The sequence below is a fragment of the Xiphias gladius genome, chromosome 23 (assembly GCF_016859285.1).
Source record: "Xiphias gladius isolate SHS-SW01 ecotype Sanya breed wild chromosome 23, ASM1685928v1, whole genome shotgun sequence".
Classification (NCBI taxonomy): domain Eukaryota; kingdom Metazoa; phylum Chordata; class Actinopteri; order Istiophoriformes; family Xiphiidae; genus Xiphias; species Xiphias gladius.
This window is the reverse complement of record NC_053422.1, coordinates 7,143,597-7,160,967: the sequence shown is the minus strand read 5'-3', so window position 1 is coordinate 7,160,967 and position 17,371 is coordinate 7,143,597. Positions and strand designations below refer to the sequence as shown.

The following is a 17,371-nucleotide window of genomic DNA, read 5'->3' as shown; positions in this document are numbered from 1 at the left end:
GGCAAGTCAACACCCCGAAGCGACACCTAGGGTACCTTGTTTGCATACATTACCCATAATACTTCATGGATGTCATGTTAAATACTGAATGTGTGAGGAATTCTAAAAACAGCAGCAGTTTCTTTTGGAGCATGAGCCAAGAAATACAAGTATAATGTCCTATCGCTCTGTGGCAGTTTAGAGAGCTTAAGGCAATATACTCTAATATTGTATTTCATACAATATTAAAATCCCTTTCCTTCATTTGTTCCACATAATCAAGCAGTGCTTCTGATGATGTGAGAGAAACTATAATCATTATACCTTGTGTGTTCATGTAAAACAGGAATGAATTTGAACAAACACCTCATTAAAAATGTTTCTAGGTGACTTTGAAGCAACGTGACACTGATAAAATCCAAAATGTGCCTTCAGTTATTCCTTAATGTAAATATTTCCAAGCCTGTGGACATGGATTTAGGCCAAGTGCAAGATACTGTATTATCAATTTACGCGTGTTAGGCTGCAGTACCATTTTAAACACAACACACACCTCCCCCTCATAAGAAGAACAAAATTAAATTCACTAGGGTATTGAAAGGAATAGAACAGACTGTAGATTTCTGCAGTAACAATAAGGCCCAGTCTGACAGAAGAGCTGCTGGTATACAGCCCTTGTAATGCATTATACATTATTTCTCAACATACAAGTTGTTGACGGATGCAATACATCTTCAACTCCAGATTTGCCGGCACGGATGTCCATCATAACAACGACACAGATAAAATACAGTAAAATTAGAATCCAATTAGAATTTGGGTCAATTTTTTTCACGCTCATTATAAAAGGATTACAAAGAAGTTGGTGTGTTACCTTAAATAATGATTGTACCAATTCCCCACTGAGGCTTCTACTGTATCAATCCACTTCTCAGGCTGCGATGCTGCTTTGTATTGGATTTACAAACGCTTCGGAGTCTCCTCCTCTTTCCACTGCTGCTAGACGAGCCACACACTGTCAGGGAACACTATTGCACTGACACATGGATGGCACTCAGGCGATGTCAGAAGGGTTAAAACCTAGTGGACCGGAAAGTCACACCAGCATCGTTCTAGTTGCCAGCTACCGCTGCCGCACTCTCCACCAGCTCTTCACCTCCTCCTCCTCCTCCTCCTCTTTTTTTTTTTTTTAAACTCAACCTATCTCACAGGCTTCTCCCCCTCCTTGTGTGAGATGGTAGACGAAAAGCGCTGGGCGATTTGCACCACTCTATCATGGATCGTGTTACACTGTCTGGCTGTAGCGCCGGTCACAGATGATAGGCTGAGGAGCTTTGTGTGTGTGTTTACCCCTCAAAAGAAGTAGCGGGAGAAGGGAAGAGAAGAGGGGAGGGAGGGAGGGAGGGAGGGAGAGGTTGGCTGCCTCCCTTAAAAGACAAAAATCTAGAATGGTATCTAACAGAGATTATCGAGCTACGTGACAGGCTTTAACATAAAACCTTGATGTGAATTCATGAGACTGTCACTGAGTTACTGTAAGCAGACCTTAACGTGCCACTTTTAAACGTCTCTCCTTCAGTCTGACACTATTTGATTTATCTCATTTGGTGGTTTATCTTTGTTTGGCTGACAAACACTACATACATAATATCTTTTGTGTGTCTTATTCATTTCATATTTCATGATATCTTAAGCTCAATAAAACATACAGTAGTGTATGTATAGTGTAACGGTATGAGATGCATACTGCTGCAGGCAGAAGAAATACTGAAGCAATAGCAACATCTACCATCAAAAACGTTCCTATCACATGCTCTGATGTTTTGATCACAGATGAATTTGAACATCAGAACAATGAGAACACCAAAGATTAGTCAGTTATGCTGCACTTTTACACTGTCTCTGTCAATGTGAGGATGAGAACTAAAGCTATCCGATCCTTGTTTTGATCTAATCTTGTTGGCTAGCCTGTCGGTGAGGTTTCTTTACTTTTGACAGCATTTTAAAAAGAAGGCAAAATATTTGACTTCTTATAGAGGCACACTTTCACGAACGTTGGGGTCTAATCAAAAGGAAGTAGTTTATATCACAAAGTCCTCCGTGCACTAGAAAAGGCAGAGTCCTTGATAGCTTTTTTTTTCAATGTAGCCTAAATAAGGGGGAATATAAATACTTGTTAATCATCATTATCCTCTGCTGCTTCCATGCTAAGCATTTTTATAAAATACAATATTCAAACAGCTATCAGAGAAGTGTTTGGGTTGCATAGTGTCCCTGATTTTGATTGCATTATATTGTCCCTGCCGAATATCATAAATGTATACACTGACTGTCTTTGAAAGACTCTGTCTAGAAGAGAATAAAAATATCAGACCAACTTTACTTGACTGAGCTTCCTCACACCATTACCTAGCTTAAACTGGTACTCCGGTGATTTAATATTGCATATCCATAAAGTCGTGGTACTCACAAGAGGAAGATTCATAAAATAATTATCAAAACTTGAAGCAGCAGAGGACGATACGTCTTGACTCTTAGTCTCTTCTATGGGTCAAGCTTCAAAAACAAGGTATCCTACAGTCCTTCGTTAGACCCTCCCTGTCCTCTGAACCACTAACCTCCAGTTTGTAACGCAGGTTTTCCGTTACAAATGGTAGGTCTGAGGCCCAAAACAAGTTAACCCCAACAATGTCGCCAGGGTCATTTTTTTCAAGCCTCAGAAAGTTCCCTCACAGTCACAGACACAGCTGTTTTCACAGAGTGTGCGGGAATCCTCGTGACTAGAATTTCATGTATACAATCTGGGGGGGCACTTTAACTACAGTGAATTTGGATCAATAAGTTGTTGAATATTTAGGCTGATTGTGTCAGTGGAAGATGCAGCTCTCTCTGTTGAAATGCCGAATAATAGTGCCCTCTAGCACAAGCGGTAATTTGTGAGTCTAAAAAGTTCTCTAATGACAATATATTGCCAACTGAATTGATATCTGTTTCACTTTCTGTATAAAAGTGCAGATAAAATGATTTGATCATTCATGTGACTGTACATTCAAAGATACTGTAGGCGTTGCAAGATATTATACTATAATTAAAATTCATTATGTGTTTTTTTTGTCTATATAAACAACCTTAGTTGCTCATAAATAGTGAATTTGTATAATTCTCCTACTGCAAAAAAATGTGCACTTTGAGCTACCTCTGCCTGTGTACTCCTAAGAACTTTGGGTTGCCTCAGGGTATGAAATGTGCTAAATAAATTTTCCTTGCCTTGAGAAAATTCGAGTTGCACATTTTCTCTTATACACCTATCATACGTAGTGTTTCTATCTACCTACAGATATCTACCTGTCTGTTTATTTGTAATATCAAAATCAGTGCTGGTTTCCCAGTTCCTAAAAAAAACAACAACAAAAAAAACATACCTGTCCAACTAAATAATAAATAATAACTAAATGTTGACTTAAAATGTATCCATTCAGTAAACTACCTCTTGTCTCATAGAAGAAGTCTAATAAGTCACACAGTGCATCATATCTCATTTTGCTGAATCAATTGGGCATTTAATTTTTATAATTTATCATGTATCAGTCTGTAATACTCTGCTTTCATTAATGAGCAACAGCTAAAACAGCAAAGGACTGATAAGACTCCTTTGAAGGTGGACATCAAAAGTGATGCCTCTGGGGCTGAGTACAAGGGAGTGCTTCTTTGACATTTTCCCCGCGCAACCACACGTTGACTCAAAGAGCTTGGTCACGCCTGTAGGCTCGAGTGGGGAAATGTGGTACAAGTTTGGACTGCGGTCCTTGTAATCCAGGAGTGCCCCAGTTCCGTCCACCTTGAGTGAAATTCATATTGAGCGGCCCAAATTATTACATTCATCATCCATCCTGAAGAGACAGTATTCGAGACCTGGTGTAGGACAGGCTATTTTTAAGATGGAAGGATTTCTACATTAGTCACTTCAGAACACCTTGGAGATGATGTCGATTTCTGTTCTTTTGGGAATAACGAACGGCCTCATTATTAATTCCCACAGGGTCTTCCTTGGTGAGGTGCTAGAATTAAAACTAGACACAGTCACGTGGGCAAGTTATTGCCTTATCCACAATATCCCATTACGAGACAAATGTGCATTTATCAGATTTCAGCACTGTATATTTGACGATAACCTACAACAGAGTCGAGATATAATACAATACAGTATTTGTACAGCAGGGCACAATGGGAATATTGTGTACAATGTGAATGTGTACAGAGGGCTTGTTAGGAGCACAGTAATTGGGGCTAGAACTGTACGCGGCAGCAGCTGAAGAGGTAGTGGGCTTTCTCTTTGGTCTGTTCAGGGAATAAATCTGCTCATCTGCTGAAATATCTGCCTTTAGACAGTCACCCGTCGAAGTTTATCCATCCACTGTCAAAGCAGTATTACTCCTATAGCTGCCCCGGATACTGAACCACCTACAGCCAACTAGCTCATTTCACTACAATACCATGTACGAACAAAGAGGGCGGGAGAAGGAGGGAAAAAATGGTATTCGCAATGGCAGAGATGCTGCAGTAAATTTCACCCGAGTAAACAATATGGGAGACGGGCCGGGATCCTCTTCACATAATTTGCTTAATTCTCCAGCTTAAGGGGGAAAATGGACTCTTATTTCCACTAAAGAGCTGTTGCTAAATGATGGCTATTCAGCCCAGTTTCATTTTTGACATGCCAAAGCTGTCTGAGGTACTCAGTTACCGGGGAGTGGGATGTGGGCGGGGGTTGTAGGTCTTTTTGCTCTCCTTGTGCTCCATGGTCTCAGTCCAGCTGGCCTTTAGAATATGGATTATGTGGTGCTGCAGCCAGGCTCTCACTCCATGGGGGGCTGGACTGGGTGCCCAACTTCAGTGGACTCCCCACCGAGACCCCTGCGTGAGAGGACGCCGAGAGCCCCCTTGGTTCTCAAGGCTGGATCACTGAGAATACGGTCGATGCTTCCCACACCAGCACCATACGTCAGTGAGTGAAAGAAAACTAGCAAAACAAAAAAAAAAAAAAAAGACAGTGAAAAGGGCGATGGTGGGTGGTTCGGCGGGGGGGATCAGGGTGTGTAGCATCGAAGGAAAAGCAGAAGCTACAACCATTATTGTGGAAGAGCTGCATCGCTGCCAATCACAATGCCTGCTCTGTTGGGGAAAAAGAAAGGGGTAAAAAATAGAAAAAGAACCTTGGGAGTGCAGCTGTGCAGCAGATTTACTTTTCAAAAAAGTCTGGAGTGATAATAAGTATCCAAATGACAGCTCTGTGCCGCTGCATCCCTGACTAAAGTTAACCAGAGGTCCTAATGTCGAGTGCCAGCAGCAGACACAAAGGTCTGAACAGTGGGGAACCGAGGCAGCTAGCACAGCACGGCTAAATGGGGCAGGTGATTTCCCATCTCCTCCACTGCCCTAAAGGCACAGCCAATCACTGCTGGGGAAAAGTGGCGCCCCAGCCTGCAAGCCAGGCAGCCAGTGAGTGGAAGGGCTAGAGAGGGAGCTGGAGTCTATCTGGGACTATGCATTATTCACATGCACCGCTACGGCACTAAGACCTCCACAAAGGAAAGGCCTCAGGTTCCATCAGTGCCGACTTGTTTCCAATCTATTATTGATGGCAACACTACACACCCTATACTTTTCCCTGATTTACTGGATTCTATCATTGTTTCTATAATAAAGGCTATTTCCAGTAAAGTCAGAGCAAATGAGTGGAATATTTCCAAGCACGGTGCCAGTGGGTGCTTCTTTCATTGGACTTTTTTAGCATTGGCTTTAATTACACAAATCACGGTGTCCACAGTATTATTCTGCTACTAAAATAAAAGACTGTGCTGAGTAATAGCTTACAGTGAGTGTGTCATCAACCTAATATACAGTACACAGCAAAACCTGAAACCTTTGTGCAAATCATCAGTCATGTCAAAGGTATGTTTCCATGCAAAATTAATTTTAGCATGGAGACCTCCAGTTAGACCTAAGTGAAATAAATGAGCTATCCAATTACCACATTATGATCACATGTAGCCGCTGTAAAAAAATGCACTGACAAAATTTCCCCATCAGCAGCAGCTCCCCAGTATCTAATGGTGACTGTATGCTAATGTTTAAAAGCATGAAATTCTCAAAAAATGTTTATTATTTTAAGTCACTGACTGATTCTGTGCCCACTTATAGTATGTTGTCAGCCATTTTTGTTTTATGTTAGAGGGCAAGGCAGGGGTTGAACCCTCACAACGCAGACGAAGGGCTATAATTATTATAATTGTTTTTGGTGACATTAGAGCCCTCATGAAAATGTGTACGGGTCGTGTAGTGTGTAATGGGCCAAGAACTTTTAAAGGGAGTATTGTGATGTAGAGGTAGAGTAAGGCTGGTCATCAGATATGAGATAATATACTATGAATATGTACATTAATAGTCTTGCATTGTGTCACATAGTTAAATTATCTTTTATATGAAGATTTTTATCAAAAAAAAAAAAAAAAAAAAAAGCTCCAGCTCTTGAACTCAGAGGTAGTTGCTTTGCATTTCACGGCAATGTCCACATTATTACCATGCACACATCAAAGATTTCCCTTAAATCTCTGCAGGAAACACAATCAATCTGCTCAGTATGCGTGGCTGGGACAGTGGGCCATCTCTCCCTTTGAGGATGTCGACTCATTTGACCGATGTGCAGTCGATCCCCTAGATTGTGGCTAATCATCACTACCAGCTGCTTAAACAATGACTTTCCTTCAGCCTGCCCGGCTTGAAGAAGGACACAAGGGATCTGCCAGTTTTTCTTTTGGTGGCTTAACGCTTGAGTCTGGATTTAAGGAATTAAGGCAGACTTGGACACAACAAAATGTGCACTCTGATCATCTATTCAAGTCATCAACTTTGGCCTGGCTCGCACTGTAAAATCTGTCTCATGTATTACACTAAATTGAGCAATAGGTATAGTATTTTCGGGAAAGTGTGACAGAGCCGCAATTTCGGTTTAATTTTATACATTTGTAGCCCGAAAAACAAATGATGAAGGCCGCACATCCCTAAATGGAAATCAAAAATATAAAACAATAGGACGGTAATGAGGACAGATGCATAGAAGGCAGTAGTTGGGGAATTCTCCAAAATGGACAGCAGATTATGAAAAATGACTCCTTCCTTACAGTGCTTAAAGGTTAGGTCTCTATTACACAGAGAGCAAAATGTCAGCAGTATCCCCTGAAAGAGTGGACTGTGATATTAATGGAGAGTCCAGGGAATGGGCTTCCCCTGACTGAGTTTCCCCTCTACCAGACACATTATTCATTTAGTTGTCAGCCAGCACCTGGTGCATGTAACACTAACATCTACAAACTAAATGATGGAGAGAATATGGCCACCCTGGTAGGCAGCCAGTGGTGAAATGAATGTTGTTCATGGAGTATAATAGAGAGTAAAAGTACTGCTCCAAGATAATCTAAGAGCTCTTCGTTCAACTGAAGTTGTCGCCAAGGACGTAATAGCATATTGTTCAATTTTCTAGCTAATATTGTACTTTCATTCGGCTTTCGTAAGGATGTGGGAAACTATGCATATGGGTCATAGCAATACTGCCACCAAGAACTGTAGAAACATCTGATACACCATCTCAATTTACAAGGGTGTAGACAAAATCCTTTTTATCTTACAGTGTAAAGAGCCGAGGAACTGACTCCCTACCCGTATAAAAAAATAAAGAAGGAAGCAAGTAATCCCTTGTCGGAATTGGTGTACATACCATTTTCATAGTCAGTCCTGACCGCAAACACCCTTATCGAATTCCTCAAAGCAATCATCAAAGCATTTTTCCATGTAATCTAACCACGCAACATATCTTCAAACATAAATGACGAAGAATGTTGTGTTCTATGGAAATATGATAGGCACAGACAGGATGACAAGATGATTTAATATGTTACAGAGCGAGTCATCAGTCACATAGCCATCGCGTTATCTAAGATGCAAAATGGCTTCTGCACGAGGCAGACTGCGGCTGTGGATTATTTGTGAGTAATATTCTCTTGCCGTGGTAAATATACTGTGTCACGCAGCAGAGGGTGGAAGAAAAATTCTCTCTCAAACTGTTTTAATGAAGTCCCAAATGTCATCCTCATACTTCTTTCAAGAGCAAACTCCAAGAGAAACTCCTCTAGAAGCCCGACTGTCCCATAGTGCCTCTTCAAGTGATATGAAAACAACCAGCTTCAGTGAAATGCTGCCTAAGAAGGAAAACAACGACAAGAAAAACAAAAAGAAGATTACTCTATGGAACGGGGTCAAAGGTGGGCAGTAAAGAGGTGGTTTGGACCATTAAAGTCTATGTTTATGATTGGAAGATGTTTGATGATTTGTTGAGGCAGTGGTGAGCTTTGATTAGGGTCAGCTTTCATCCTGAAAAACTATTTAAGTAACCGAATAGTTTTGCCAACCCTTTGCCAAAAATTACTTTAATCATCACCATCTTATAATTCATGTTAAATTACCCCTTACTGCTACATCTTTACAAAAAGGCTAATAGAGAAAGAGATTTCACAGTACCACCATTATAGTGAAAAATGTCAATGTAATTCAGTGTTTTTGGTAAGTGTAGCGAGGAGCGTCAGAGGCTGATTTTAAATTAGAGCCAACACATTTTTCTCTCAACAATAGTGAGGAGCGGGGGGGTGGGTGGGTGGGGGGCCGACAGAGGGAGGATGGGCATCCAATTACTGGAGTACTGTGTTGTGTGTGTCATCTTGACACCACGTTTGGGTTTCTTCAACAATGTATTAAATATACCAGATGTAAAGGGTATGCTGCAGTAATGATTGAAGGGCTCAGACTTGCCGTTGTAGCTATTATTGGGGGGACTCAGTGAGCAGTCTTCATAAACAGCTCAATACAGCTTCAATATGTCTATTTTGACAACTTGTGTCATCATGTATTTAGTCACTGTTTACACTGTATTTTCAAACAAGCAGAAACAATACACTGATGCGGAGTGATGGCTCCTCTTTGTTCCAATGGGATTCCACTGGATTAAGCATTTCCTTGAGTGACATGACGTAGTGAGTGACGTGACGTATGCCGCAAACCAATGGGAGTAATCACCATTATTTCAACGTTCTTACATGGCCATTTAAATTGTCTTGAATCTGGAGAAGGCAACTTTGCACGGTGGCAGCTCCAAATGGCAGCTAATATGAGATTCAACACGCAGAAATCATGTAACATGACATAAGCAAACAGTAGACAGCAAGCTCGTGTTTGCCCAGCTGGCCTGTCTGATCACTTTATAGCATATGATATCAAAGAGATGAGTGAGGCATCAGATCAAACTTTGGAGATTCCAGCTCTTTCTGGATGAAGATTAAGTGAGTTTGTCAGTAAGATAATAAATGGGTACAGAAAATGTAAAAAAACAAACAAACAAAAAAAAAAACCTAAAAAACAACATGGACAAATAGGTTGAATTTACTTTAAAATGGTTATTGTTGTTTCAGGTGAAAAATATCTTCCAAGACTGAAAACATAATGACATACAGGATAACCTTTGACAAAAGTCAGATTGGACATTTGTATGTTACAATACCGGTTTGCTGTATTTGCTTTGTAAAGACATTCTTCAGACAATCACTCAGCCTGTTCCCGCCTATTGTGAATCCCTCTTTTCAACCCCACCAACCTTTAGAGCTGCCATGCAAAACTCTGCAGACGGCTCCTTCGGGTAACGTGGAAAAAGACAATAGGTGGAAACTGCTCTAACCTATTTGCCAAATGGTCTGTCATCTAATGCCCTGGTGCTGCTCTATTGTCTAATCCTACTGCTGAGGCCTCTAAAAGGATACATCGGTCTAATAAGATGAATGGGCTATGACCCTGGAGCTGATAAAAGCCAACCTGGCCAATTTATCTGAGTGACCTCTACTCCTGGCAGTGACAGCCCTCACCTCTCTTGGAAGCCCTTAGGCAGGATCAATACCACGGAGGCGAAACAATCCAAAACAAGGCGTGTCTGGAAGTTAGGAATGAACAGCTCATTGCCTTTTTATAACCTGGATTATGTACTTAGTAGCAAAGATCAGTTATTTCTTTTTTTTTTTTTAGTATACTTTCTTTGTACAGTATTTATTTTGATCTGGAGATGACAAAAACCCAAGACCCGAAAGTAATATCTAAAAGGAGATCTATGGTTGAAACAACATGCATAATGCGATTTGTGATTAAAGTGAGCTTTATTTCAAAAATGTTTACATTACAGTTAACCTTTTAAATCAGCCCTAATCCAATCGTGTATTCTCAAATCACAAATGGCTAATGTAAAGCAAGATGAGCGGATGATGTTAACTCCATACTGATTCATCAGTAATTTTATTATGCAAACCACAATTGTGGCTATTCCAGGGCCAGGAGTGTAATATTGAGAAGTGCTTTTTGAGGTAAAATAAGATTTGTCAACTGAATTAAGGATTCTGTTTCATGTTCTGTTTGTTGGTGTTGGGTTGTGTTCAAGCGAGATAAAAGGCCCAGCTCGTTTAAGTCAAGGCAGGATATGAAGAAGAGACCCTTTTACAAGAGAGTATGTTTTGTTTCTTTGAGCATGAATCAGTTTACATGGTATACAATATCAATCGTTGGCCTCAAATCTATATCTGCAAAGTGCTTAGGTTTGCATCGGTGAATAGATGAATTGAACTGAGAACAGTCTGTTACTTGAGCATCCCTTCATAGCCCGGATACCTAATGCCTTTCCTCTGCCTCTGAAGTGACCACAGTTTCAGGATGCTTCGCTCTGGGCACCTGGCCAGAAAGCTTTATGAATTCTAATACCATTCATTTTTAATCAGGACTAGAATATCCTTCCAAACCTCTTGCATGCTGCCTTTGGCTACAAGACTTCACTTTTGTTATATTTTAATTGATTTGGCCGTTCTCCTCGTTGTCGACTGTAAGTAGATTGTTAATACTGCTAATAGTCCAAGTGAGAACTGCTGCACCTCTAACTGAAAGGCTTTCTCTTTTTCTGTATATTCAACTGCTCCTCTCTTGTTGCAGAATTATTCAATTTCCCAATGTAGCTAGTGAAAATATTGCGTGTGTTCAGCATATTTCACTTGGCTTGCCAGTTTGATGTGCCTGCATGCAGGTTTCTTCCCATGAGTGCTGGGGAGAAAGGACATGGGGGGGGGGGGTCTTCTTCTGTGGTATAATGAGTTTGACAATGAAAGTGACACTGCGTCCTCCCTGGACCTTGCCATGTGATCAATCATAACAATGGCTCACCATTTCCTCCTCTGGAAACTGACCTTTCTCCCTTAAGGAAAGGAAGTGCGTGTAGGTGTTGGAGTGTGTGTGTGTGTGTGTTCCCCTAGATTTCATTGTGCCATCACCTTCTTTCCAATCAGCGCTCTAAGTCCTTCTTTAATGCCTAAGAGTGTCCTTTAGAGCTTGGGCCTTTTTTCCCTTGAAAAGCAAAATGGCCTGAACCCCCCCCCCTCCTACTGAGGGAATACTTATCTGTTTTATCCTGTTGTATAAACAATTTTAAGTTTGAATAACCTACTTAAAATTTTTGAGGGCAGAGACATTAGGCTAATATATTTAAAATCCCATCACCTAAACAGGTTACAAGGTGATTTGATGCTGTTGCTCCAGTGAGAAGAACTGCCAAGATTTCAAGCAAATATCAATGAGTGAGTAATTTTAGGGCGTTTCTCTCATAGGTCAGTGGCCATAAATAAAGGGTGACGGAAAGGGGAATGACGTGTGGAGAAAGCCGTGAGCATGAAGTAATCCTATGGGGTGTTAGATTACCCCGCCCCCTACCCTTGTCTCCTGGATGAACCATCGGGGTGTCTCATCAGCAGCCTACTTACCGTATTTTCTGCGGTGCGTGAGTGGTGTCTGCTAGACTGCTTAAACAAAACATTAAAAAGTAAATCTCAAAATATTGGTACTATCAAAATCTTAATTTGCTTCAGCCACAAATGTCCCATGCCGGCAGTAAGGCGTCTAGACCAGATTTTATAGCCATTTTTTATGCCACTCTTAATTGTTGTTTTATCTGTGTGGCAGAGGCACACACTTTCTATAATGTCTTTAAAACAACATAACATGACATAAAAATCTGATCAATACATTGCTTCACTTGGGAAAATGTGTACAGTAACTCAAGTGAACAAATCTTCAGGAAAAGGCTGTGAATTTTAGATTGTAAAATGGGAATTTTATGTTTTTTTATTATGCTACTTTAATGGATATTTTTAGCAAGTGTTCTTGGCATTAATCTACAAGGTTAAATACGAAAAGGAATAAAATTAATGCTTAAGTAACTCAATCATAATGAAAATAGTAAACAGATGAAAAACCAAAAAAAAATAAAATAAATAAACTACATATATAAATATACATACTTGTGAGTGTGTGTGTGCCACTGCCAGACTGTTGTCAAGCTTCTTTACACTTATTAGGAAATGACCCAATGGCAGCACCAAAAAGTCACCAAAAACAATATTGACTGTTTAATATAAAATAAAATAAAAATAAAAAAAATTGAATTAAATTTAAAAAAAAAAACACGCTTAGGAGGCAAATTAGGAATTTTATTGCCCTGGGAAGTGTCTGCAGGTCTTCCTCTCACGCTGCATATGCTGTGTCTATAGCCTAAGAAGCAAAACACAGTGTAAAAAAAGCCCGTCACCCTCCCTGCTACTTTAAGTGTACTATGACCCTTTAAAACAACTTAACATTTTTATCAACTCTTATCATCTTCAATCTGGCCTGTGGTGACGGCAAGAGGACACTGTTCAGGAGAATAAACCTGAAGCTATAAAGTGAGAGGGGCACACAGTAGCTATATAGGATTTTAAAATATGAGGGGGGCATCCAGACTCCATCCTGTGTACAAACCTCCATCAACATCCTTCACCTTTCCAACTAAAGGAAATATTCAAGACTCCCCGATAAACTAAAAATAAATTGAGACTGAACCCCTTTGATTTGTGGTATTATTCTAGCTAGATGAAACGCCCACATGATGAAAACTCCCTGAAATCCTGACTGAAGCCAAGTCCTTTTAATGAAACATTTATTCATGTGTATAAAAGACATTTCCACTGCCAATGAAAAGATCCAGTGGTATAATATGCTGTTAAAATGTGCTCTTAATTGCCTATGCCAAAAAGAAAATTAGAGCAGCCTAACACAATTAAGACAATATATTTTTGCACATATTTTCCTCATTATACTTTGTCACTTGCTTGAGTTTAGATGAGTGTGGTTTCATTTTGGTTTTACAATTAATGCACTCCTGAGATTGCTTATCAGCACCATTGCAGCCTACAGCTTTAAATACCTGCTCCATAATCCAGTGTTTTAAGTGGTTTTATTGTTTGGCCGTATGTTAAACTCAATTCATAGCCACTGCCTGCAGTACGGTCAGTGTCTTGCTCAAGGACATGTTGAAAACAATGTATGAAAGACCTTTTTTCTAAACCCACAGTTTAGAATGAGACAAGCAAGCGTGACATGAAATGATCCTACGAGTACGACAAGCACAGCAGCGACGCTTCTACATTCAGACGAGACAACAACAGAAGCATAACCTTGACTTCCACCGTTTTGATTCCCAACATCCAACACTGAGGAGCACAACGGTCAAAGCCACAGCACAATGATAATAGATATAACAAACACCGTATTCCTGCGTCCCAAGATAGGGGAGAGAAAGGAGATCGTAAAACAAAGAAGACATTAAACCAAATAGATTGTTGGGTTGGTGCTGGTCTGGGGACGGCAGTCGAGAATCCAGCAGTGCTCAAGGAAAAGAAAGAAAATCCATTTCAGCCAATATGAAATGAAAAAAGACTTCTATACTACATCTCGACTGTCCTAAACTTCGGTCTGTCAATTACAGATTGTTTTTTTTACTTTACGGTCAGACCTGTGATGTGGTTTTGACTTGGGCTGCAGTGAGTGGAAAAAAAAGATATAATTTATTGATTATTCATTTGACAAGCAATATATGCAGTATAATGTACGCCTTTCCCTATATGTCTAGTCCAGAAATCCCCCTTTACTCAGGGGAAGTAAAGGTGGATGCTTGGGTTCAGAAAAACACTGATGGTCCCTGATTGCCGAGGAGATACCAGACACACATGTAATTATGAACAACACAACTGGACCTAGAAGCTAATCCGTGTTTTCTTGCATTGATATTCATAGAGTATAAAATGACTTCCTGGCTATTTCTGTATTGCGCGGCATCACAATCACTCAATTAAGCTGTACGATGAAATGAAATGAGCCATTTTCTCTTGAGGATGGTAAATAGTGGCCCTCATAAACGACAACTGCAGAGTGATTTCTAATCATAATAACATGCCCTGCAGCCTGGCACCCACAAGTGATTAGACCGAGCCAAGTGGGGGCTAAGACAGAGTTGTCGGCGCTGCTTGGGAAAACTGGGTGAAACTTAAGCCGGAGAGGCAAATGTTGATACTTAACCATTAGGCGACTGAAAATAGATGGTGGATAGAGTTTAGAAGTTTTTACGATGCAGCTGCATTTCTGCAGACTATGTAATACTAACCCTGAGAGATTAACCCAAATACCGAATGCCTTCTGTCTACTGTACACACAAGTGCTCCACGTGACACTCTCCGAAAATGTGTTGATTAATTGTTACTGGAAGTAAAGGAAATTGATCATTTTGATGACAGAGAAACCGTCAAAGTCATTTATGTTGCAAAAAAAGGGCTGAAGGCTTCTTAAAAGTAAGGATTTGCTGCTTTTCTGATTTATATCGTCCTCAATCAAGTATCTTTGGGTTTTGGACTGTTAGTCAGACAGAGCGAGACCACCGTGGGGTCCGATAAGTTATAATGGGCATTTTTCACAACTGTCTCACATTTAATAGACTAAATGATTCATTGATCAATCGAAAATAAAATTGAGTGATAATCGGTTCTGAAAAGACCAGCCCTATTTGAACTCTAACCCTAATCCTCCAAATAGAATAAAGATCCATTGCACCATGTCCAGATTCTGTATTTAAGAAAATACCTTACATCAAACCATAATCATCATCACACACTAAGGACAAGTTATGAAAATTAAGACTTTAATGGCAAATATTTCTAAAAAAAAATGTCTTCACATAGACGATGTTAGTACAAACTCTATCTTTGTATTAAAGGGATAGAGTAGCATCAAGAAAATCTGTTTTGCCTTATTAGTATGCAAATTTATACAGCAAGACACTCCAAAGTCTAATCAGATCATCCACTCTGTAGGGGGTAGCTGTGGTGTGAGTGGAAAAGTTTTTCAGCATGTGTTGCTGTCGTGCTAATGTGTTCACAAGACTGTGGGTACACCAAAAAGACAAATGGACGAATCGAAATTCCCATGCGAGTGGTCAGTTTGTCATCTGCCTGGATGAAGCCCCAAATGTCACCGACCTTTGCTCTCCACGGACACAGGGCGGTGACGTCCTCCGGGCCTTCCGAGCCACTCCAAAATAGAAATATTTTCACGGGGCTGATGAGCACAGCAACCGCTGACACCCCGGCATGTCACCGCCTTATTGCACATCCCCCTGTCGCCCGAGTGCTAACAATGCGAGCGCTTAACTGGCGACAGCGTCAGCCGGCAGGGAAGTGATGACAATAAATGACAGCAGTCAGAGCGTGCCTCCTCTTTTTTGACGAGGCACGAGATAAAGCTCAGACACCTTCCCAGCTCCTATTAACAAATAATGGAAATGTTTTTTTTCTGCCAGGTACGGAGTGTCCCTCAAAAAACATCGCAGATGGGCAGCCCTTTTGACCAAAAAAAAAAAAAAAAAAAACCCTCTCTGATGTTATTTATTCTTTGTTGCGGTCTGCTTGTGCCATATTGAATTATGAAAGTGGTGAGGGAGGATTTCTGCCTGCAACGATCAATACGCTGATTCCACTGTCACAAATCAAGGCGCAGATCTAAGACGGGAGTTTGACAGATGGCGTATCAGCGTCGTCGGCGTGACGTCCGGCCTGCGTGCCTGTTTTTTGCGCACGTGTGTATTTTGTCTGTACTTTGGCTCGGTTTTTCCAATCTTGGAGCGGTAAAGTGCGAGAAACAAAGGGAGATTCGCGACCGTGCCTGCGCCCGCGTGAGACAGAAGAGAGGGAGACGCGCAGAGTGAGAGAACATGAATACATGCACACAGAGACGCATGTTAGAGGGTGTCTGATATGCTTTCATACTCCCACCCAAAAAGCCTTTGGTGCTTGCTGTGCTACAGCACGCTTTGCTGTGACTCCTCTACTGATTTAATTAACCTTTTCTGGCAGTGCTCAGACAATGAATCCGTGAGCCATACTCCACTGTAAGATGTGTACAACTGCAGTGTAGACTTCTGACTTCGACGAGCTGAAATTATTTTTGACACATCCCCCTTGTCCACGGGCCCGGACATGAACACGGCAGCGAAGACACGCAAGGGACCGGTGCGCACACGCCGGCCGTTCTCAATAAAAACATCAAAAGGGACACACTGTTTTCCTCAAAAAAATGGACAGAAGGCGCAGGCCAGAGCAAGTGATGATTCTTTACAAAGGATGACAGGCATTGCAGTGGAAGTCCCTCTCTCCTAACCAGGGGTCAGCAGGCGTCATGCCTCTCCCACCAACAATAAACCCCACGTGTGATGCTTTATACAGCCGAGGAGAGCTGTCAGAAGGTACTGCAGTGCTGGAGCTGCAGTACCTAACAAGTCAGTGCAAGCTTTTTCACACCCTATTAGGAATACAACTCAACTGGGCCGTGCTGTGTTTCTGTTTCGTGCAGTCATTCATGTTTTATGAGGAGTACAATATTGATTCTGAAGTCGGCGCAGTCAACATTAGGGAGAAAAAAAAAACAAAACTCCATGGCTGTGTTCGTTTTTACACGGCAGCTATTCGTTGACCTAACGTCCTAAAATATGAATATTTATACATTTACACAGCAACACTTGAACCTAAACCATAAAAATTTAATATTAAAACATTAAAATACATTGCAGTAAAGAACTAGCAGTGGGCAGGTAGCTTTCCAGTTGAAAAGTTCTACCCCTCAGTTTACAAGGGGATTTGTTCGATTTTTGAAATGAGAACATTTTCTGCCCTCATTTAAAATTAATTGTTTTCATTGTTTGTCACTAGAGCTGGCAGAGTACAGCACAGATGAAGATGAGTTCATGTGCTGTTTGAGGGTTTAAATCCTAAATTTAAGGCATTTTAAATTATAATGGGTTGATATAAGTGCATTCCATCCATGTAAAATTCGAATTTGAGGGCATGGTTTATCCTACTATCTATTTTCAATTTTCCAAAATATTTTAAAAAATTCCACACAG

The 17,371-nt window shown here is 40.8% G+C and overlaps 1 protein-coding gene across 1 annotated transcript in view; it reads right to left on the bottom strand.

The window, feature by feature from the left end:
• Positions 1–17,371, bottom strand: part of si:dkey-237h12.3 (teneurin-3) — a 145,524-nt gene that overhangs the window by 108,180 nt on the left and 19,973 nt on the right. Inside the window, exons 4-5 of the mRNA XM_040120290.1 lie at positions 16,492–16,501; positions 594–602 (exon numbers count right to left, since the gene is read on the bottom strand). Of these exons, the coding sequence (XP_039976224.1) occupies positions 594–602; positions 16,492–16,501 (19 nt within the window). The remainder of the gene's footprint in view (positions 1–593; positions 603–16,491; positions 16,502–17,371) is intronic.